This window comes from Myodes glareolus, chromosome 14, assembly GCF_982192425.1.
Source record: "Myodes glareolus chromosome 14, mMyoGla1.1, whole genome shotgun sequence".
Taxonomy (NCBI): Eukaryota; Metazoa; Chordata; class Mammalia; order Rodentia; family Cricetidae; genus Myodes; species Myodes glareolus.
In genome coordinates this window covers 21428137-21450856 of record NC_142039.1, presented here as the reverse complement: position 1 = coordinate 21450856, position 22720 = coordinate 21428137, and the positions used below count along the sequence as shown (strand labels likewise).

The window sequence follows — 22720 nt, the reverse complement described above, 5'->3', positions numbered from 1 at the left end:
TGCCTCAACTCTCTGCTCACCGACCTGTACCTGTTTGGGAAGCTTCAGACCAGCACCCCAAGGTGAGCTTGCATGCTGTTTTCTCTTCAGATTATTTTACTAAGAAGGAGTGTACATATGGAATCCCTGACCCAGGGAAAATGCCACGCCCTTTTTTTTCCCTTGAATTCCAGTGTTTCTGAGGTTGGGAGACTCTAAAAATCTTTGCCCAGGGAGTTTCTGATGTGCTGGGGTTTTTACCTTCAGAGCAAACAAACCTCGGTGTGCAGCAGTTCAGCCCAGACTAATGGCAGCCCAGGGGTGGGGGAAGGACGTTGACCCCTGGGAGCTTTGGAGTCACTTCTAGCTATTACTTAGGAATCTAGGTCTTTTCTTTAGACTGCCTTGCCCCACTGCTGTGTGTGGAGTAGCTCTCCTGGGAGACCTTGTCCTGCCTTAAGGGTCCAAGAGAAAAACAAGATCTGTTTCCTGGGTCTCAAAGAGAGCTCATTCGGGACCTTCTTCAGATTGCGGAATAACACAAGAGCAGGGCACTCCAGGGACTGCGGTGGCCTTTTTAGGGGAGAATGAGGGAGCACTGGTGGACATCCAACCAGGGACACCGAGACTTGAAGGGGACAGAGTACACCCTAGGTCCATCTCTTTCCCTCCCTTAGCAAAAGAAGAGGAGCACAGTGTGGAAAGAGGAAAAGGAAGAGGGAGAAGGATGGGAGGGAGAGAGGAGCTGGCGGGGGCTGGAAACAGAAGCCCCCACCATCAGTGACCTTCACAGGTCAGATTCTGGTGGCCTTGAAGATTGAGAACAGAGATGTTTCCCAGTGTTTCCTGTGCTGTAGACTCTCCTGAAACGTCCTTGGGTGACTGTCAGTAGCTGTTCCTACTGTTTACTCCCAGACCCACCACAGCCACACCTCAGAGAAACCTGAACCAAACTTAGGCATTTCCAAAGTTCAAGGACCAATGGAGGACAGCTCAAGAACCTACACACTGACTGTGCCGGAGCAGGACATCTAAAGCCGAGACAGGTGGTTTTCTCTGGAGCTCAAGCGCATCTCAAGGGCAAGAGGTACCACTATACCAGCAAAGAGGGCTTCCCCATCCAAGAGAGGGGAGGTTTCTTGGTGTGTGTGTGTGGGGGGGTGTTAGAAAATGGACGGATGGTGGCTTCCTGTTATTTGAGTCTTTGAAGCAGAAGTGCAGGTGGTCTCAGAAGCTGGTTCTGCCTTCTTATCTAGAAGATGACCCCATGGGTGGACAAAATGGCAGTAAGACCTTTTCTGCCAGAGACTGATGCCCAGGGCAAGGGGACAGTGACTCAGACCTCTGTCTGTATCAGTGTGCAAATGAGTACCTGTGTGGGCTTCTCCACTCCAGGGCCGTTGCTCCCAATACAGAGCAGGACAAGATAGCACCCCTTCCCCGCAAGTGCAAACTAGCTTCTGTGTTGGGGTAAAAAGGAGAGAATAAAAGTTGAATAAACGTGCGCTGTGTTGTGGATGACTTTGTGGCGACCTCTGTTGCAAATGGCCTATGCATGCGGAATAATGGCCTCCTTGCAGAGAGGGAAATAGCTTAGTGCTATCATCGTTGCCTCGGTAACCATCAGAGTCCCCATCTAGCAAGAGAGAAATGAGTTATGAAAAGGCTTGAGTGAAGAAGGGATTAACACATGATCCCAGGGACAGTATGTCAATCAAAATCAACTGAGAAATTACACTCTCTATTTGAGAATTTCTCCAGAACCCAAGGTAGAGGTTGGCATTCTCTCTCTCTCTCTCTCTCTCTCTCTCTCTCTCACACACACACACACACACACACAACTTTTTTTCCTATTTGAGTAGAGTATCATATTTTTCCTAATGATTATCATAGAGTTTTATACTGAGAGGAGGGAAGAGTTCTATTATAAAAAAGAAGTTAAGAATACACCTGAGCACCCTCGGCCTCCATCCCCCCCTCCTGCCTCCTGCTGGGATCTGACTCCCGCACTTTGTCTCGCCTGGACTGCGAAGGGAGCCCTGGCCTGAGCCTTTGCACATGGCCTTGCAAACAAGGCACTGGCACTGAGAAGGAGGTGAAGGCCCAGAGGCATTTCCGCCATCAGCTTGGAGCCCAGTGGCTTTCTAGGCAAGGTCTCCCTAGCTGACGCCTACCTAGTTTTCCTGTTCTGTGTCCCAGGGAAAGAAGTCGATTATATTGCACACCACGCCCCTCAGCTTGTGAGACCTTCTCTCTGAGTAGGAACACACACGCCCACCCACGCAGCTTCTCACACACGTGACACCCGAGTCTCAACACAGACTAGAGACCCTAGGCAGAGCGAAGGAGAAGGCTTAGTGAAAAGGGTTTAACAGCCGGCCCTGTCCTGCCACCGAATCCGTTTACACTTCCCGTTTTGCACTTGAATTAGAAATTTAGAAAGAATCCTCAATCTGTTGCGCTCCCACCCCTTCCCAAAAAGGATGCTCTTTTTTTGCAAACACTTGAGAGGCCAAAGGCGCACCCCGAAAGGAACCTGGATAGGCAACCATTTGTGCGCTGGTAACACCGCAGTAATTCCTAGCTCTTTGGGCTACAGACCCGGTTGAGGTGGATTGGGGAGGGGAGCGTTTGGGTCCTAGGGGCTTCTAGGACTCTTGCTTCTGAGAATTGGTCTTGTCAGAGACTATAGGCCAGGTTGGTGGTGGAATCAGGTGGTTCAAGTGACACCGGATGGGGGAAAGGAACTATAGAGTCAGCCACACACCTTTCTCCATTTCTCTTCTAGCCTTCTAGCCTGCTTGAGTGGCCTTGGCTATCAGCTTGTACAATCCCCTCAATTAGCATACGGGGAAACTGAGACCTGAATGATATAGGTGTTAAAGCCAAACTTTGCCAAGATCCCAGTTATCTGAACGTTGGTTCAGGAAATCGGTTCCATTTTAAAGAAAAGACGTTGCAGGGAAACTTTTTGTCTGAGAGCTTTAACCGTGGTCTGTGAAGAGCACCGAAATTGGAGGCGAGGCCAGGACCAGGTGAAGGCTGGCTCCACCCTCAGCCCTGCTCGAGCCGCTGCCTCTGTGTGCACTTCCCACTATCCGTCTCTGCACGCAGCGGTGTATCCATCCACCCATCCAGCCGTGAGCGCTCCCCTCCCCCCGCGGAGTCCCACACAAATTTCAAGCCCTGAGCGTCCCGTGGTTAACTAGATCGCCTTGACCTCGGTGCTATTTGATATTTGCCTCTTTGACACTCATTTAGGAGCTCGCAGCGGTAACGCAGACATTGGACAAGTCCAGCCTGAAACCGAAGCCTTATGAAAAGAGGAGATGGGGAGAACATGATAGCTGGAAACTCGTTTTCTCCAAAGGCTTTCGGGACATTTTAGCCCGGCTCCAGGTCCACCGAGCGCCAGGGCGCCGCCAGTGCGGGTGTAAATGTTAAATGTTAGCTATTTGTTCCGATGATTGCCATGAAAATCGACTCTTTCTTGTCTTCTCTTTTTTTTTTCTCTTTTCCTTTCCTTGCTCCCCCCACAACCCCCCCCCCCGATTCCCACAGATCCCACTATAGACAGCGGCTCCCGAAGTCTGCCTTCCCTCCTACAGCGCTGTCACTCCCAAACTTCCAACCTGGAGACAAATAACAGGGGTGGGGCCAGAGTGTAATTTTTCTGGCTTGTTCTACTTTGGAGGCAACACGCTTCCCGTTTTCTTCCGGATCCCCTGCATCTTCTCTTTCTCCTCCTTGCCACTTAGAGCCCCCATGTCTTTGAAGTAGGGCTGGGGAGGCTGTAAGCAGAGCATTAGTAAGTCAGAAGACCTGTGCTCTCTACAAAGAGGAGACAAAAGGATGAGAAGATGGGGGGGGGGGTCAGGTACCCTCCCATTTCTGTTTAATGGCAGCAGAGACTTCCTACTCAGAGCAGCTTATGCCTTCGGCCTTAAGGAGAGACCCGGTCTAGAGATGGGACTGGTCACTGAAGAACACTCCCCACTAGGTGTCTGTGGCTCAGCTCTTGTCCACTCCCTCTATCCTCACTCTGTATTAAATAATAACACATTTATCATAGAGTTCCCCCTCCCTAGAGTGACGTCTACATCCCATCCCTGTTGTACCCCAACTCTCTCCATTCACCTTATTGGCTCCTTCAGTACCTACAGCTCCCTGCAACATAACCTTTCCAACTCTGAAAACTGCAAGCTTCCTTCTCCTCACTCATCCTTCTCCCCCAATTCCCCCCCCCCCCCCGGTTCGTTTCTCCCTCCTTAGAAGATTTTGGAACCGGGAAGATAAGATAGTCAACCCTCTATCGGGAATCCTGTGATATTAAAGATCAAACGTGGCATCAATAGAAGGACCAAATGCAGGGGGAAACAAAGGGGGGAGCTGGGAGATGCTCATCAGCTAATTACAGCTGCAAATATTATGCAAATTTATCTTGGCACAGAAATGGAGAAAGCGAGTTTAAGTGTGGAGATAATGCCGGAAAATTGAATGTTCATCTGGGCATGGGAAACGGCCCAGTAGGCTCCAGCAGTTGCCGCATCTAGGGAATCTCCGTTTCCAGGCTCCTATCAGATCATCTGTTCTTCGCTGGTGGAGACTGAGAAATTCATATTACTTATAATTGATACTTGAAATTCTTGGAGGGATGTGTCATAAAGAAAGGAGAGAAAGAGAGGGAAGCAGAGGGGGAGGGGAATATGGAGAGGGAAGGGAGGAAACCTTCCAGATACTAAGCACAGACTTAGAACTCCAACTCTGAGGGTCACTGTCATGAGGAACAATGTGAACTAAGAGATAAAGGGAGAATAGCCCAGAAAATCAGGGGTCTCCTGTTGTGTAAACCTAAAACCTGAGAGTTGTTCAGAAACCAAACTCAAGTTTTAAAGAAACAATAATTGTTTGATTGCCTCTTGTTCCTAAGGGTGTGGGGGCAGACTCAGGAATGGGGGCTTGACCTTGACTTAGATGGGAACCCCGGGGAACCCTACAGTTGGGAAGGCGGGACCACTTCAGGACAGGATGGAAGGATGCTTTGCCCCCATAGAATCTCATTCCTCCTCTAGGCCCTCTCCCCACCCTGCCCAGTGTACTCCATCCCATTGGGTCTGCCATGTCCACATCAATGACTCAGTCTCCTCAAGACCTATCTGGAGAATTATAGTCCCAGAAACAAACTTCAAATGCTCACACTGTAAGAAGTAAACCGTCTTAAGTGTAGGGGGAAAGAAAACAATAGGGATTATAGAAAATAGCTCTTAAACAAGAGTTCTTTACCCACTTCCCGCCCCCCAAACCTCCTGCAACCTAAAGAAACACGTGTGTGTTGGGGGAGGGGGTTCAGGAATTCAGACAAGCGGTATTTGGGTGCAAGCCATCCAATAGCCAATAAATTACCATCTGACGTCAGGAGAAACAATTGGAGAGCGAATATGTATGAATCTCTTCTCATTCGTTTACATATTTCCAATGATTATTCGATCCAAACAACAAGAAAGTAATCAACAGTCACAGAGAGAGAGCTAAAAGAGTAAGTTATCAGGACACCTGCGCCCTCCGGGTCCCTAAGCCTGGATGTCAGATGCTGGGAGGAGACTGCGGGTTCAGTCTAGGATTCTGACGTCTGTCCTGTCCAGAGGCCACTGATGCCTGTTGCATTTCCATGGCTTTTGTTCTTCTGGTGTTAGGATGAGAGACAAAAGAAAACAAAAATGTCAATTATTGGAACTAATTAGCCATTAAATGAGATGTGTGCCCCCTTCTCTGTAAAACGGAAAGAAGTTGGTGAGAGTAGGGGTGAGGCGGGGGTGAAGGGAGCCTGAGAGAACCCACCCACCCTGGTTCTCTAAGAAAATCAAACTGTGCCTACTTTGCATGTGTTCACAGACAAAGCCAGACAAGCTGGAAGCTGAATACACGAGTGTGTGTGTGTGTGTGTGTGTGTGTGTGTGTGTGTGTGTATGCTTCATGAACAAGAGCAAAAGCAATGACCATTTGGAGGAACCTGGAACTGATCTTTATTTTCTGGTTTGCTTGAATTGAGGCTGGCGTGGGTAGTGGTGGTGGGAACTGGGGGGCAAGAGAGATGTCGAAGGAGAGACGAAATCTCATCTGAGGAAAGAGACCATTATTGGTATCTCCCTATATAAAGATGCCAGTAGCGTTTTATCTTCACCTGGCCCTGTGCTTTAGTCAGTGTTTATGATTAATTATCTCCTTTTTCATAAAAATAAATCATGTTAAAAATTAGGATCTCGGCACTGGGAAGAAACTAGCCACTGGTTTCAGGTCGATCTTGTTAATTTCAGTCTGAAATTGACACACTAATTAAAGAGCAGCGTGGTAAAGCACAACCAGGCAAGATTATACCCAGGCTCCCCCCCCCTTTTTTTTTTATCAGATCTACCTTATATTTTCCCAATTAAAAACTGCAAAAAGCAGTTTCATTGCCCGGGGATAAAAAATAAGGGCCCCCTTTTCACAACGTCGGCCATCACTTTCCACCATCAGATTCATTGTGATGTATTAGATGCAATAAATTATCCCATGTAACAAAACATTGGGAGCTGAAAAGCAGATAATCTGGAAAGCAGAGATAAGGATTCATTATCCAAATCATTATGAATCCAGCGTTGCCTCTGACTTCTTTCTTAATCAGCTCCTCTGATCCTGGATATGTGAGCAGTACAGATAAGGAAAGAGTCGTTTGTAATTCTCCACCTCGCCTAATATTTTAAAATAAAGTCAGAGGCAAGAAAACGCCATAAAACACTGGTGAGCAGGCAAGCACCGAATGAAAAATCACTTCCATGCCATTATATCCACTGTAAGATTTAATTAAAATTCTCCCCTTCCACGTGCTTTATTTTCAGATAGGATTTTTCCCCCCATCACGTAATAATTGATAGGAATTTGCAAACGGGGCTATTTATTTAGGATGCCTGGGTGGAATGGGTCTGAGGGGTTTTTTTGTTTTGTTTTAATTTCTAGTGGCTCTTCTTCAAAACTTTAATTTGAGACATTCATAGCTCCCTATTAGCTAGGTGCCTACTGCAGCACATTCCCCAATCAGACCGTATCAGGAAAACATACTCAGAATCACAACCCTGGTCAGTGATTTTAATAAAAATGTTTTGTTGCAGGGGGTAAAAAAAAAGGGGGGGGAGGAGAGTACTAGGCTCCATGCGGCACAGCATCTGCATCCTTTCAAGCCAAGCTCTTTTCCTCTGCGCTTCCATAGTAAGTTTCAATAAATGGAATTGAAAGATTAGATATTTTTGTTTTGTTTTTCTGTTTTATTTTGTTTTCAGGCAAAATCTCACTTTGTAGCCTGAGATCTCAAATTCATGATCCTCCTGCCCCGACTTCTCAGCTGCTGGGGTTATGGGTGTACACTATCACACCTGTCTCAAAGGATTGGAACTTTAAACCCGGGGCAATAGTTCCACATACTGTCATTTGGCAGAGTGCCCACTGAAGTCCTAAGGTAATCTCAAAGTGTGCACACGAAGGCTGAAATGAAAGCAGGATGGAGATAGGGAAAACTACTTCCTGGTTGTAGGGGCAAGAAAAGGGATGATGGGGACACCCTGGAACAGGAGGACTATGGATTCCTTGTCCCTAAACACAACAACGCTCTGCTAACTGGCCACACAGTCTTAGAAAGATTGGAGAGAGAGATTCTGTCAGAGATTATTTCCTCCATTTGGGGACTCTTTTTCTTTATCCAATGGGCGAACCTGTCTCCATGACCAACCCAAAGAGCTGCAATCCGTGTTTCTGTTATCCCTAGACATTTACTTAGCCAGCTTCTTCCACGTGCCTGGTGACCTCCCTTGATGTTTCAAGCCCCAATACCGTAGATTCTGATCTCAGAAAAGTTATAGAACTCATGTCTGGATTTGGAGCCGCTGGTGATGGTGGCTGTTAGGACAACATGATATTTGGATAGCCTCCTGGAAGATCCCAAAGCCAATGTGTGTTCCCAGGCCCAGGGGTGGGGCTTCACACCATCTCCCTAGCTAGTTCAGCTCACAACCCTTGCCAAAGTAGACTGACCTCTGTCTCTTGTCCCCAGTCCCACTTCAACCCACAGGTGAGAGAGTTAAAAAAGATCAGCCGTGGTTGTTCCACGGAGGGGAAGTAGAGTCAGAGAAACCTGAGGTAGGGAGTAAGATGCAGGCAGAGGTAACCAACAGCAGAGCCTTCAGGGCTCAGTGGCTGTGAACTGTCCTGTGTCTTTGTGATCTAGGTGCACACACACACACACACACACACACACACACACACACACAAATCCTCAATGAAATCACTCCATAAAATTAGCAAGTGGGACCATCCTGTCCTTCCCAGGCGCTCTCAGAGCAAACCTGGCTTCTTAGGTACATAGCCTGAAATACAGTCACTCTTGAATGAGGCAATGTTGTGTCTTTTCTCACACCACAGGTGCACAGGCACACACACACACACACACACACACACACACACAGAGATTTCTACACGAATCAACGAGTAAGAGCAACCACATTTTAAATTCACACAGCAACTCATAGCTCCCTCAAAGCCCCACTGATATCCAGGAATCGGGATTAAATCTTCAATTCTCTGTCCAGGAAATGACTCAGAGCCTTTCCCTCACTTTATTTACTACCAAAAAAAAAAAAAAAAAAAAAAAAGGGAAACCATTCTCCACCACTCTCCATTATTTGTTTTGCTTTCCTTTTTAAATATAATCTATTTATTGTTTTATTTTTGTGTGCATTCGTGTTTCTCCTGTCTGTAGGTCTGTGTGAGAGTGTCAGATCTTGGAGTTATGAACAGTTGTTAGCTGTCATGTGGGCACTGGGGATTGAACTCGTGTCCTCTGGAAGGGCAGTCAGTGCTCTCAACTGCTGAGCCCTCTCTCCAGCCCCTTGTTTTGTTTTTCAAGACAGGTTTTTTTTTCTTTTCTGTATAACTTTGGCTGTCTTACAACTTGCTTTGTAGACCAGTCTGACCTAGAACTCAGAGATCCACCTGCCTCTGCCTCTGCCTCCGCAGTTCTGGGAATGAAGGGAGCTGTTAAAGGCATGCATTGATGCAGGGGCCCTTCACTTCCTTCTCACCTTCAATTACCCACCTACCCCAACTTCCCAATATCATTTCCATACTTTTGTCCATTAAGAGGTCCATATCATGCATTCAGTCCCCTGTCCGACCATCGCCAACCCTAGGATTTTCTTCTTTAACCTCAGAGTTTCTTTGACAGCCTAACTATCTTCAGTTAAGGCTTTTGGGATCAATGGGGGTGAGGGGGAAGCATGAGATCGTATTTTCACACCCCTTTACACTTTAGAGCCTTTGATGATCCTAAGCCCGCATCTGCAGAAATGAACGCCTGCAGCCAGGCCAGCAGACCCGCCGACTCCTTGGGGAGGGAAGATTGTTGATGCTCTCAGGAGGGATCCTTAGTGGAGAACTGGGAGAGAGAGGAATGTCTGTCTTGAATCTCGGATGCAACACATACTTTAAAGAAAAAAGGCCTTTCAAATTGGAGGCGAACTTGTTGAGGCTAAGGAGAAAGAGGGGCGGGACAATAGGAATCTTTAAAGAGGATAAGAAGCTTGAGGGGGAGCTTGGAGAAAGCCATAAATGGCCCCACCCGCCTACCGGACCTGTAGCTGGGGTCTAGACACCTCTGGGTGCTGAGGCGGGGAGGGGGGATGGGGTGGGGTGGGGAGAGAAACTACTGCAGTCACGTGGGTGCACGAGTGTCGCCCGGGTCTCTGCTATAGCTCCCATCCAGTTGTGTGTAAGAAGGAAGGGTGTTTGCGTCTCCTATGGGTCCAGGAACCAGTGACATCTTCCTAGGACCCAGGGCATTCCTGGACAGTTCCCCAGGGTGCATCAGGGCAACAGGTTGAGCCGCAGGCTGTCTCGAGAGCATGGCCCCCCGCCGAGTCTTCGAAGCTTACTGGGGAGCTTGACTCTGCCACTTGGTGGCGGAAAGCTGGAGCGACAGGGCTGGGGACAGGGACAGGGTTGCTTTGGCGAGAATGGATCTTCCGAGATCCCGAAATGGTCAGAAGACCACCTACTCTCCTTTTGCCAGATTGGCCAACAGTGTTCTCAACTTGCCCCACTAGGTGCTTTATTGTACCCTGGAGATTGCCCAGCCGACATGCAGACCGGCTGGCAGGCAGGTTGGTGTCTGACTGGAAAGAATTTCTGATTTGTGAAGCTAGACACAGGCCACCGACCCTACCTAAGGGGAAAGAGTGCCGGTCGTGGCATCACCCACTCTGCAAACAGATATCCACACCCGGTACCTCCCTCCACTCACGGGTCCCCATGCATTTCTACGCCAACACTTTTGGGTCTCCCGGTTCTCTTCCGTCCTCTGTCCTCCGCCCTTCCTTCATCCACCCAGCGGTTCCTTTGGCTCTCGCCATTCCCCTACTCCCAGGGACTGACCACCCCAAAAACGTTACCCTAGGATACTGAGCCACCCTTCCCTACACAACCTGCGGTTGGAGTAGCCCAAACTTCATGGTTTAGTCCTGAACAAAATTTTGTTTTATTTCTCCCCAAAGAGATATTTATTTTTAAAGTCAGTCTCCATATTCTTTTTGCATAAATATTGTGAAGGGAAAGCCCGACCTGTCAAAACAAATGGGCCCTGACCCTTTCCTACCTCCGTTTTTACTTCAGTGTAGCTGAAATTTATTCGCCGCAGATTCCCTTGGTGCCCTCACTATTAGGGTGGGGATGAGAAGAGAGTTGGGGGGGGGGGACCCAAAGAGGAGCGCTGCAGTTTCCTGAGTTCTGCATGGGCAAACGATATCATTTCCTTCAGAGATTTTCTTTCTGGATGCTTCTGGTTCCTGTTTGTTTGTTTCTCCTTAAAGGAAGATTTTCCCCTAGAAGTCTTTAAAAGAATTGGGATCCAGAGGACCCTTTAATCTGTGCGGCACCGATGAATATTAATCTACCCCGAGTCAGGCAGCAGCAGCCAAGCCCAGTCAAAAAACATTCCTGTTCCAACTTACTCGACATCCCCAACTAAAGGGATGGTGGTAGTGGGGTGAAGTAAGGGCAAAGATCCTGCTTTTAAGAAGGGGGTGGGGTGGGGGTGGGGATGCCAGTGTGAATCCAAACTGTGGAAGAAAGGCGCCTCGAAGACTGAGGCATTAGTTTGCTTTGCCAACTCTGCACGCGATGGTCCCCACTTGGCTGTGTTCTTAGAGGCTATTGAATCCCCATTTATTCAAAAGTGAGAAGGAAATGCTTCAAACACGTTTATACCTATGGTAATGACCCAGTCCACAGGACAGTGACATTTATAGTGTTAATTCCAACCCTCCCAGAAGACAGCGGGCTGGCTTTGTAGGCGCCAGAGGCAGGTCACATTTCAGGCGATCATTCTTGCCCCCCACCCCACCCCTTCCAACTCTCTCAGTTTCACACACCTCTGATGTGCGGTTTGTGTGTTTGCAAAAGGGGGATGCTATTCATTCCCTCCCTCTTTCTTCTTCCCTCCCCCCCCTTCTCCCCACCCCTTTGCAACCCGGAAGAGCTCTGCTGTCTACAGTGAGCCAAGGAAGGCAGAGGGGAGGGGGCTCTTAGCAAGGATTCTCAGCAGCCAGGTTTTACCTCTGGCTGGAAGCCTGACTGGAAAGCAGCGAAGCAGCCGCTGAGGACTGCAGCTCCGGAGCATCGGCAACCGTGGTGAAGCCTGCCGCCTGTCACTTCTACCTTCAGCTCTCCAGCAGCAAGTCGGGTGGAAAAAATAAAAAACAGCTGGCCCTCAGGAGAGAGCTGCCCAGGTCAGTGAGTACATAGCTCTCTCTCTTTCTTCTGTTCTCCTTCTCCCTCCTCCACGTGGAGAGAATTAAGAGGAGGTCTCCCCCCCCCCCCCGTGGGGACAGCTGTCTCTGGAAGAAAGTGAACTAGACCCCAGTCCTTTATTGTTCTTTCTGCTGTGACCTTGGGTGATCGTGGTGTGAGAGTGTGTGGATGTCCTTGTTTGGAGGAAGGGACTAATAGAACTTGGGGTGCAAAGAAAAACTGGACAGAAAAATAAGAGCTGGTGGGGGATGCTTGGGAAGGGGCTCCAGGTAGGAGCTTTTCACCGCATGGGGGGGGGGACAGAAGATTGAGAGAAATCGCCCATCTGCTCAGGAGCCTTCTCGAAAGGTGGCCGCAGTTCCAAGTGTCAACCCCGTGTTTATTTTCCTCTGCGTACAAGTGTATGTCTAGGCTCATTGTCTCTGCATATCATTTTAGAAACAGATGTGCACTGTGAGATAAAGTTGGAGCCCAGATGTGTCGGCATCTGGCATCCCCTCCGATAGCTGGTGGTGGGTAGTTGGGTAGGTGTCCTTGCTTACAGAAGCACCCTGAGGTGGGAGAGGAAAACCACAGTTTCTCAGAGAGGGTGACCAGGGTTGTATGGAGCGAGATGGGCAGAGGGGATAAGATTTGAACTTTCTCCCAGGACATCAGACCTCCAAGATGCCACTGAGAATTATATGCTCCCACAAAAAGGGGAGGGGGATAACTTTAAAATGCGAGGAAAGTACGGTAGACTGGTGTGGAACATTTGCTCTGAAAATGTTATTTCTTTAATAAAGCAGGATGATAAGCTGACAAGTACGGTCCTGTCCCGAGTGAAAATGAAGTAAGCTTGCTCACTGCATCCCTGCCCCCCCCCCGACTTGCATTTATTTCCCATAGTTCTTGGCCCTCTCCTCCGCTTAAAGACCACAACAGGATCCTGAAATAATGGTTTGGGAGATTCAGAGGTACAAATAATGAAGGTAGTCTTTCCATGACCCATCTACTCACTCTTTAATGGGGAGGGGGCTGTTCCTCCAGTGACATGTTGTTGACGGCCAAGGAATCTCAGTCAGTCAGGTTGAGTTCATCTAGGTATTTCTAAATAAAATGCTTGGCTGCCCAACTTGATATTTGTGGGGAAGAGGGCTTCCCATAAGACCGTTGCACACCCCCTCCCAGAATAAAAATGTCTCCGTCACTTTGAACTAGGTCTAGATGTAATTTCTGTTCTGATAGACCGAGACTGTCTGTATCAATGGGCTATGATTCTTGATTGCTTTTTATCTTAGGATTTAGCCGAAGGCTTCAAGGTTCAAACCAGTGGCTCAGTGAGGCCTAATGTTCATTGCTTGAGGACACAACAGTGCTTAGAGCATGCCATGCATGTTGGTGGTCTACCTAAACTGTAATTTCCAGCAGCCCCTGATTCCCTGGTCCTTTCCTGTTACAATACATAGCCCAGGCACAGGGCAATCGGCATTTTCCTTCTTGCAGGACACATAGGTAGTGGGTGTCAGGCAGAGGTGAAGTGAAGGGATGGATGCAGGCATGAGGGTGATAGATTCCCTCCTGTTGGTGTGCCAATAGCCCAAAGCCACACAGAAAGGCCCAGGGAAGGTGTAGGTATGTGGGAGTCCCAAGGCTTCCATCACCTTCGGCAGTCTGTGTCCCCATAGTGAAGACTGTGATAGAGTAATAAGGATTTCTGACAGTGAGTGGGACCGAAGGGGGAAACCTTCTGTTCTTTAGCCCTGGGCTGTGTTAACAATCTCAAGGCTACCCTGGAGGGTTGTTTTATTCTCGGTGACCAAGCCTTGTCACACTTTTCAGGGATGTCTTTGTGTCCCAATCCAATATTTCTGGTCATTCCCTCCGCACATCACGGTTGGCTGGAACACACAGGGAGACTTACTAACTGGGGGGAGGGAGCCTTCCTGTGCTTCCCGCGGGGTCGATTGGGACTAGGGTGCTTTGGGGTGAGTGCCCTCTCCAGGTCTAGGTTTGTCCGGAGGAGGGAGTCTGCAACCAGCTAGTGATGAGCAAGCACGTGGGTCTGGTGGTTGCTTTATTTTATGTAACAAATTGCTGAAGCTCGTGCCGTGGCAGGATGTAGAGGGTGTCCAGCAAGCCCGGGATCTGGATCGGAGAGGCAGGCAGGCAGTCAGGCAGTCAGGCAATCAGGCAAGCAAATAGAAGCCCTGGTCAAAGAGCCGGTGATGGATGCCGGGAAGTCTTGGTTTTGCACCTCGGTGACAGGCATATGCACAGCGTTCTCTATGGGGGTTACCAGCTCCTTCAATGACACCAAAGACTCCGTGCTTTTTAGGTTTTTTAGAAGTCATCCTCTGCTCTCAGGATCTGAATCGCCTCTCCTTCCCCTATTTTTCTACCTTTGCTGTTAATCCCCTCCCGCGCCTCAGTCCTCGTCCTCAGTGGACTGTCCCTTAACAATCGGCATTTCAATTTCTTAGGCTAATCTAGAGAAGTAAAAGCCCAGCATCTCCAATATATAGTCTATTTTCTCCTCTTGAAACCACCAAAGCGCAGGAGAAGAGTAGGCTGAAGGAGGCGCTGGGAACTGGGTGGGTCGGGGGTGCCTCAACCACTCGGGAGAACGGGGGGGGGGGCGCAGGAATGAAATAAGGCAGGTGACTAAGTCTGGTCCTCCTCAGTCTCACGTCTTTACATCTTTTCTAAGACCAAAAGGCCTGTGCGTGCAAGTGGTCGAACCCAAATCACCTGGCTCCGGATTTTCTTGGATGCCCGGCAGAAACCTGGGTGCTTCAAAGGTGGGGCCTGGGGCTTCGCTGGGAGCAGGCCGGGTCTAGAAGTGCTGAATCTTCCACTAAAAATTAACGATGTCGTCGAAGGTCAGGGGAGCGGCTGTCGCGGGGGGGGGGGCGCTGCGTGTCCCAATGGGTCACCCATATCCCTTCCTCTTTCCCACGGTTCCTAAGCCTCTAGGGCTAGGACCCGAGGAGAGCTTAAAAAGTGAACACTTTTTCTTTTTCTGGGTGAGTTCTTTCTCTTCCCACCCTAGGCGAGGGCTCCCCAGTTACCATCCCCCTCACGTGTGCTTTGTTCTGTTCGAAAGCAGAAAAATCCCCGGTCTTCTCCCTGTCCCCCTGGTCCTTTCCGCTTCACCTCTACCTACCATTTTTTTTTTTTTAAATCTCGCAGTTATCAGGGGTTTTCTCAAGCCGGGGGGAAAAAGATAGTAGTGGCTGAGGGAGGGCCAGAATCCCTCGAAGCTGAAGGCGCAGGCTCGGGCTGGGTTGGGGACGGACTGCGAGCTGGGTAATCGCCCAGAGAGCATCTCGACGTCAATCGCTGCTCTTCCCGGCCTGGGTTTTTCGCCTATTTTTAAACTGTTATAGATGAATGAGCAAAAAAGGAAAAGAAAGAAAAGAAAGAGAGAAAGAAAGAAAAATCAAATCAAATCACATAACCACAACAGTGGCTCATTTTGCTTGGAAGGTGGACCCCAGACCTGGAGTGGGTGGGTGTGGGAACCGGAATATCTGTGGGTGCATAACCTTTTCATCCAAGTTCCCATGGATCTTCCCACCCCCACCCCCACCATCCTGAAGGCTTCCACTGCCAGATCCTCTTGTGGCCACTGACAAAATTTTAGGGTCTTTCTTTCTCTACATCACTAAAGTCCCCTGTTGCACTGCTTTAACTGGAAAAGGATCTCGGTTGATGAGCAAGCAGCCTCAGCCAGCATGGCCCACTGCCTGACTCGTTTCCTACCACGTTTTGATTTTGCTCTGTTTTCTGTATTTCAGCTCTTGTGGGGATGGGGGTGGGGAGAAAAGGGAACACGATGAAAGCTACAGTGATACGTAATATGTCTTTAACCTGTGAGGTCCGGGTCGCCGAAGCGAAGCGGCCTCGCCAGCCGTTTTGTCCGCTCAAACCAGGCTGGCCGGTGGCGCCTTGGGGCTGTGTCCTCGGCATAACCCTCCTGCCCCGCAGTCGGAGAACTGTTTATACAGCTTTACCTGTACTATTCTCGTATCCAGTAAAAATCCTCGCCCGGCCTGGGTAACCTAATCCGGAGGCTAAAACGGAGGAGGGGGTAGTGGGGTAGACTCCAGAGAAGGAGGTGTGTTACGCGACACGAGCTGGGGTCTCTCCTTTGCTCCTCCCCCGATTGGGAAGGTAATTCGGATTTGGTTCGAGGAACCAAGGCGGGGGATGTAGGATTTAGAAAGGAGACGTGGATTCATGTCCCAGCCTTCCTGGCTTTTTTCCCTCAAACAGGCACTGTGGATTGACGCGGCGGCCTCAACTCCAACCCACGCTCCAAGAAGGAACAGTGGTCCGGGGGGTGACCAGTGGGGACTAGCAAGACCAAGGACGATTCTCTCACCGTGGCCTGCTTGGGGCAGATCTGGCTCCCCCCGTCTTTCTTTTACAACTCCCTAAGACAAAATGATCAAGGAACCGAACCGGTACCTTCACAACCAGACTCTCCCGGTTATCCCCGGCCTGTCTACCGCTGCGCCCGAGTCGGGATTGCAGCGTGCACAGAATCGAATTAAACGCGTCTTGGTGGTTATTGTCTCTCGCTAATTGCTTCAACAATGGCCACTGTTAAAACGGATACACCCAATTAAAGGCCCCGCGCCGTCGCCCAGGGTTCTCGCCACCGCCCTGCTTCCCCAGTCTGAGGCGTTGCAGACCTCCAGGTTGAGAACCGGATTGGTAAGGGGGCGTCGGCTCCGGCCTGGATACCTCTGGCCTCCTCTTCCTTCCCCGACGCACAGCGACCACGGTCTTTTCACTTCGTTTTTATTGATCGATCGCATCAAAGGAAGATTGATAAAGCCGGAATGGGAAGGGACTTTTCCCCTAGTCCTTGGCTCGCCCGGGCCCGGGGCTGTGCATTCACTCAGTTTCTGGCCTTTGGTACTGCTCTGAGCTCTCCCCGACCTCCCAGCCCGGCAGGTTCCGGGCTTTACTTCAGTCGGTAACCGCGCCCTCAGGTCCGCCCAGGCCGGCGCCGTGGCTCCTGGGGGGGAGGGACAAGGCAGTTCGGCCCCGCTCCGCTTCGTTCTTCAGCCTGCAAATATTTGCTGCCTCTAGGAGTATCCTACTATTCCGCTCGCGCTCCGCTTGCAAAGTCCTTAAGTAAACAAGCTCAAATGACTGCCCTAGGCATTCCGAGACAAGCTTTCTACCCCTGCCCAGGATTAGTAACTATAGTACTTTGACTCCCACCCAAGGTTCGGCTTTGCTGGTCACTCTCAGGCTGGCAGCGCTCAAACCCTAAGGTAGCATCTTTCCGCATCTCGGCCCCGCGGAGCTCGCCTGCCCTCTCTCAGAGTCAGGCTCGGGTGGGTGACGAAAGTTGCGTGGATTTCTTCCTTCTGGGTCTGTGGCCCAGTCACCTTTAGCCTTTTTGCAATCAGGACTCCAAAATTTTAATGGGACAGACTGTGCCTACTTCCAGAGGGATGGGGGTCTCAAAGCCCCCGGGAAGGCAAGTGGGAGGGATCTGAAGATGGGCAAGTGTTTGTGTGTATTTGTGTGTGTGTGTGTGTGTGTGCGCGCGCGCGCGCGCGCGCATGTGTGTGTTGGGGGTGTCCCAGCTTACTCCAAGCGTAGTGAAAGTCAGATCCATTTCTAACCCTTTCCCCAAGAGGGCACACATACCCTGCTCAACTTGACGCCTACAGCTGCAGCCCCAAGGCTGGGGTTTCAGATAGGCCAAATTGGTTCGGGCCTCCCAACACACAGCTTCAGGTCCCGGGTTCTTGATGGCTCTAGCTGAGCTCTCGCCTGCTCCGCTTCAGGATGCTGGGTCGCCAAGTACCCAGATCATTGGTCAGCCCCTTACCCTATTGTGGGAAGCCTCAGGAACTAGAGGAGCCAAAGGCTCTAGGCAGCAGCGGCAACAACAGGCTCCTTGCTGGCTTTCTCTTGCCTTTCCCTCAGCTTCGCCAGATGCTCCTGGGTAATAGGGGGAGCGAGCAACACCGAGTCCAGAGCCGGGGTGTCTGGGGTGTCATCCCAGGTCTTCAGGAGGGCGTTGAGGCGTCCCCTAACGAGGCCCGGATCAGCTTTGGAGGCTCTGGCAACTGGAGAATTCGGACCACCCTTTCCCTCCGGCTTCAAGCCCCCTCCCCTCCCCCGCCACCCGCCAAGGGAGGAGGAAGCCCGGCCTGCATTCGCGAGCGAGGCGGGTCAGACCGGCGCCTGGCCTGGCCCAGACCCCCGGAGTCCGGCTCTCCGCCTCAGGCCACGCATCGCAGCCTCCCTCTCTGGACTCGATCCCTTCCCCCTTCTTCCCGGTGGGTCCGGGAGCCGACCTCAACCCTCCCTCCCCGGTGTCCCTCTCCTCTCTTTTTCCCTCCCCCCACCCCACTACCCTGCTCTGTGTTTCTGACTCTGGGGCTGGGCCCGTGACGTCAAACCCAGTGTGGCGTCGGCGAGACTGGCCGGCGCGGGCCATCAAAAGAGCAACGTCCTCTTTCCCAATTACCCACTGTCAGTCCGGGAACAGGGGCGGACCGGCTGGGAATTACAAGTTAAATACCCCCTACAGGCTGGCTCCATTACCCGGGGCATCCAGCTTCAAGCCCCCTACCCTTCTTTGCCAGCCCTAAACTACCTCAGACCTGGAGGGGCCTTCTAGATGTTCTATTTTTCCAAGGCAGGGGAGTGCCCTCTGCTTCCCTGCGTAGCTCCTCTGGTGATTAAATTAAAACGAATAATCCTCTCCATTCCCACTACCAAATTTCTTAGAGAGGAGCCCCTAATAGGGAAGCCTTCCTTTTCAGAAACATTTTCTTTTTCAGTCTTTTAAAGTAAGTTCTAAGCCGTATAAATTAACACGTTCAAGTCTTGGCGTCAGCAGCTTTGTTTAGGATTTCTTTTGCTTTTTTTTTTATTTATAGATTTCCATGACCAGGACCAAAGAGTTAATGCTTAGTGGCTTCTTCTTGTGGTTGTTGTTTTGTTTTTTTCCCTCGAAACTGTGAACTAAGGTCAAGCTGGTATCCTACACGACTCATCAGCGACACAGGAACACCACTTTTTTTTTTTTAACTTAACTCCCATCCTTAATCTTAATCCAGGGTCTCTTAGCAAAAATGCGTGTGCGGTCCTCTCTGCTTGTTTATGGAGTGGTTTCCGGCGAATGTTAGACAGCAACTAAATAATTAAAAGGTTTTGAGAGCGCCGTGAGCTGGATGAGATGCTGGCAGCTTGATTGGCCCAGGAGAGATGAGTTGGTCAAAGAGCGAAAGTAAAAATCGATATTCGAAGACTGGGTCGCCTCAGAAACGCGAGACCAAGTGGTTTAGGATAAACTCAGGGGGGAGATTTATTAAAAAAAAAAGATAAGTATCTTCATGTTTTGTATTTAGAAATTCAGCCTGGATTTCGAACAAAGATCAAATGTAAAAAAGATGAGGAGTCAAGAGAAACACCAAACCCAAGTCCGCAGGGCACATTTGCAAATAAATTTTATTCGTCTTCTTCAAGGGAGGTGCTGTTAAAAGAACGGACTCTCCCCATACCGGCTACAAGGCAGACATTGACGCTTCTTATCCACAGTAGGACAGGAGTCGTTTAGAGATTTTTAGGAAGGGAATCGAAGTTTTGTAATAGTGAGCCATTTTAAGGAGTCAATTCCAGTAACCCTACAAGCGCAGCTCTCTGCCCTGGAATAGAATCACCTTCTTGTACACTGCCCTGGGGTGCACCCGAAGTATTTTCCCGCCCGACCTTGCCTCGTTCGGGCTGTTTTCCGGACCCAGGCTGCAGAAACCTTTACGCCACTAGGGGATGCAGTGACTCAAAAGACCGCACAGGGCCGCAGAGGTGGAAACCCGTGGGGCGGGGCGACTGAAACCCGGTCTTGGTCTCGCCCAATGATTGGCCTTTACAATGGTCCCGCCCTCTTCTAGCCCCGCCCCCTCACGGGGGCGTCTTGCGGCAGCTCTCCCAGCGTCAGCAGGCTGCCCACTCAGTAGACCCTGGCCCTGAGACTACCGAGTCCGGGCAGGTTGCTGATGAGTCTCACCTCAGAGGTCAGGGTTAGGGTCTGTGGAGGGGATCGTGTTTCTCGGGTGGAAGGCAGAGTGAGTAGGGCCCCGAGCTGGATGAAGGGAAAAGTTAGGCCACCCGAGTAAAGATCAAGTCAAACTCCGTACTTCGGGGACCAGTGAGCCTGGGTCTCGCCCACCCGGCTCTCCATGCATCATGTTGTCACTCAAGTCAGAAGCACACATCGATTATATCATTAGATCTGAAAAAGACAGCTGCAACAGCTGACACTGTTCACACTGAAGAGGTTTGTGAAAGTAAGCGGAGACCTTAACAAAAACAATGCAGGCGACCGAATCAAAGCCCAGGTCCTCTGCGCGATTCATCAGCCCCCAGGGAAACTGGTTCGGGAAGCAAATCTTCATTTATTTTGCCATGAAACTTTACTGATCAGTTTTACATGCACATAGCCTCCAAGTTGATCAAATCTGAAAAATACTGTGGCTTGAATCCTAGTTTCAAAGTTTGCTCATTTTAAAGAAGTGTGGAAAAGAAAAGTCTGCTTATGGAAATTAGCTTTATGAATGGGGCGGCCGGGTTTCACTGGTTCGGAATAATCTACTGAGCCCGAATGAATTGGCTCTGCTACATTTAAAGGGCCAGAGCGCGAATTCCCACTTGCCTGTCCCCTCCGCCCCAAGCCCCGGCCGGCCTCGCCCACCCTGCCCGCGGCCCCTCTGCCCCAGGCGGCTCCTGGCGGCGCCCCTTTCCGGTCAGTGGAGGGGCGGGAGGAGGGGCGGCGGAGTGCGGGGGTGGGGGGGATGGGGTGGGGGTGAAGTCCTGGAGCGGGTTTGGGTTGCAGTTTCCTTGTGCTGGGGATCGTGTCCCCTCCTGCCAGAGCCAGGCTCCTCCCCCTCGGCGCGGATGACACTAGAACCTCCTTAAGTTGCGTCGCGCCACAGCTGTCTGCGAACACTGAGCTGCCTGGCGCCGTCTTGATACTTTCAGAAAGAATGCATTCCCTGTAAAAAAAAAAAAATTCTGAGAGAGGGAGAGGAAGAGAAAGAGAGAGAGAGAAAGAGAGAGAGAGAGGGAGACTGAGAGAGCGAGACATAGAGAGAGCTACGCAATCTGACCGGGCAGGTCACACGCCTCCTCCTCCTTGCTACTCCTGCTCCTTGCTACTCAGGTCGGTATTGTGACTTTTTTTTTTTTTAAATCCCCCTCCCTCTAAGTGGAGGGACTTTTTTCTCCCCTCTAAACTTAAAGCTCAGCTTTCTTCCTTTAGAGGATTTGTAGTGGTAGGAAAGATCCGGGGGCCGGTGTCCTCCGGGGAGGACTTGTCCCTAAGTTTTAATTGCTTAGTCAGTCCCGGGCTCCTGCGAGATGTGCTGGGGAGCTTGGCTTCCTCTCCCGCCGGGTCTTCGCGTGCGTGTGCACGTCCTGGGTGAGCCGGCCCTGCGGGTAGCTCGAGGAGACCTAGCGCCCTGCAGTATTTCAGGTGTTTTAAAGTTCTTACAGCTCATTCAGCTCTACTCTTCTCTCTTTTGCAGGTGACCGGAGGAGCAACCTTGTCTGAGCGCCGAGGAGCCAGTGTGCAGTGTGGCCACACTTGGATTGCAGCGTCCTTTCTTCCTCATCCCTTTTTTATTTTTATTTTTTTCATTTGGCCTCTTTATTCCGCGGCTTCTACTTTTTTAAGGGAGGGGGGCTCCCTCTTCCTTCCTCCCTCGCTTCCATTTTCTTTTTCTTTTGTTTTTCTTTTTCTTTTTGTCAAACTATCCCACAAAGATTTTTCTTTACCCCCTAAATCCTCTTTTTTGCTCACCTTTCCTACCCACTTAACTACAAACAAACCATTAAACGACCCCTCTACTGGGCTTCCGACGGCAGGAGTCCGCGGACCTCCCAGGCCGACAGCCCTCCCTCTATCCGTGAGGGTTCCGGGCCCGGCGAGAGGGCGCGAGCACAGCCGGGGACATGGAGGTGACTGCGGACCAGCCGCGTTGGGTGAGCCACCACCACCCTGCGGTCCTCAACGGGCAGCACCCGGACACGCACCACCCGGGCCTCGGCCACTCGTACATGGACCCGGCTCAGTACCCCCTGACGGAAGAGGTGGACGTACTTTTTAACATCGATGGTCAAGGCAACCACGTCCCGTCCTACTACGGAAACTCGGTCAGGGCTACAGTGCAGAGGTATCCTCCGACCCACCACGGTGAGTTCACCTGGGTGCAGGAATCCTCTCTATCCGCTCCTGTTTTCCTGGGTCCGGGAGACCGCCAGAGACTCAGGCTGGGCAGAGCAAGCAAAAGCCCTTAAGTGTGTCACTAGTTCATTTAAAAAAAAAAATTGGGGCCCGGAAATGGGCGAGGAAGCAGTGTTGCTCTTTGGGAGAGTGTTTTTTAAAATGTGCTGCAGGCGCCTCTCTTTGCGGGTGTCCTTTGGGCCGTGCACTCACCTGGCAGGCCCCTAGCTGCAGCCCTGGTCCTCGGGCGGTTGGTTGTAGATTTTGCAGCAGGGGACGTCTCAAGCTGTGCCTGCACGCGCCGCGCGGCGAGCCTTTCAGGCCAGGCACCAGCGCTGGCCAAGCCGGCCTGGAACTGGGCTCCTCTGAAGAGCTTCCAATTTCTAGCTATCTAGTGGAAGGGTCTTTAGCCAGAGCCTTGCAATTTGAAACAATTTTATTTTTATATTTTCAGAAAAGCCCAAACACATGCATTTATTTCTACTTTCTTTACCTTTCCCCAAAAACTAGTGCATTTGAGTTTTAGGCAGGTTTCCTACCTACTGGTGGCTTGACACGGTAAAAATGGGGTAAAAGCTTTAAGTTGTAGTGAAGTCAGGTTTGCTTAGACTCCCGGCTACACAGAATTTTCCTATGTTTTTGCTTTAGATTGCTTAATGGCCAGCAACC

The 22720-nt window shown here is 50.5% G+C and overlaps 1 protein-coding gene and 1 long non-coding RNA gene across 6 annotated transcripts in view; one reads left to right on the top strand and one right to left on the bottom strand.

Moving 5' to 3' along the window:
* The first annotated feature begins 11549 nt into the window (after positions 1 to 11549).
* Gata3 (GATA binding protein 3) overlaps positions 11550 to 22720 on the top strand; it is a 30186-nt gene continuing 19015 nt past the window's right edge. Inside the window, exons 1-2 of one of the 4 annotated variants that reach the window (XM_087896390.1) lie at positions 11550 to 11789; positions 21354 to 22021. In XM_087896390.1, the coding sequence (XP_087752516.1) occupies positions 21781 to 22021 (241 nt within the window). In that variant the 5' untranslated portion in view covers positions 11550 to 11789; positions 21354 to 21780. Of the gene's footprint in view, positions 11790 to 20740; positions 20990 to 21110; positions 21248 to 21353; positions 22022 to 22720 lie in introns of those variants that run through there. The other 3 variants (XM_048461080.3, XM_048461079.3, XM_085699138.2) reach the window with 3 other exon arrangements.
* Positions 13851 to 17982, bottom strand: LOC148119766 (uncharacterized). 2 transcript variants are annotated; one of them, XR_015734822.1, is made up of 3 exons: positions 16491 to 17982; positions 14957 to 15170; positions 13851 to 14647 (listed from the first exon to the last, which is right to left on the bottom strand). It is a non-coding gene; the product is annotated as an uncharacterized LOC148119766 (long non-coding RNA). The 2 variants fall into 2 exon arrangements; XR_015734821.1 differs by having other exon boundaries at positions 13851 to 15170.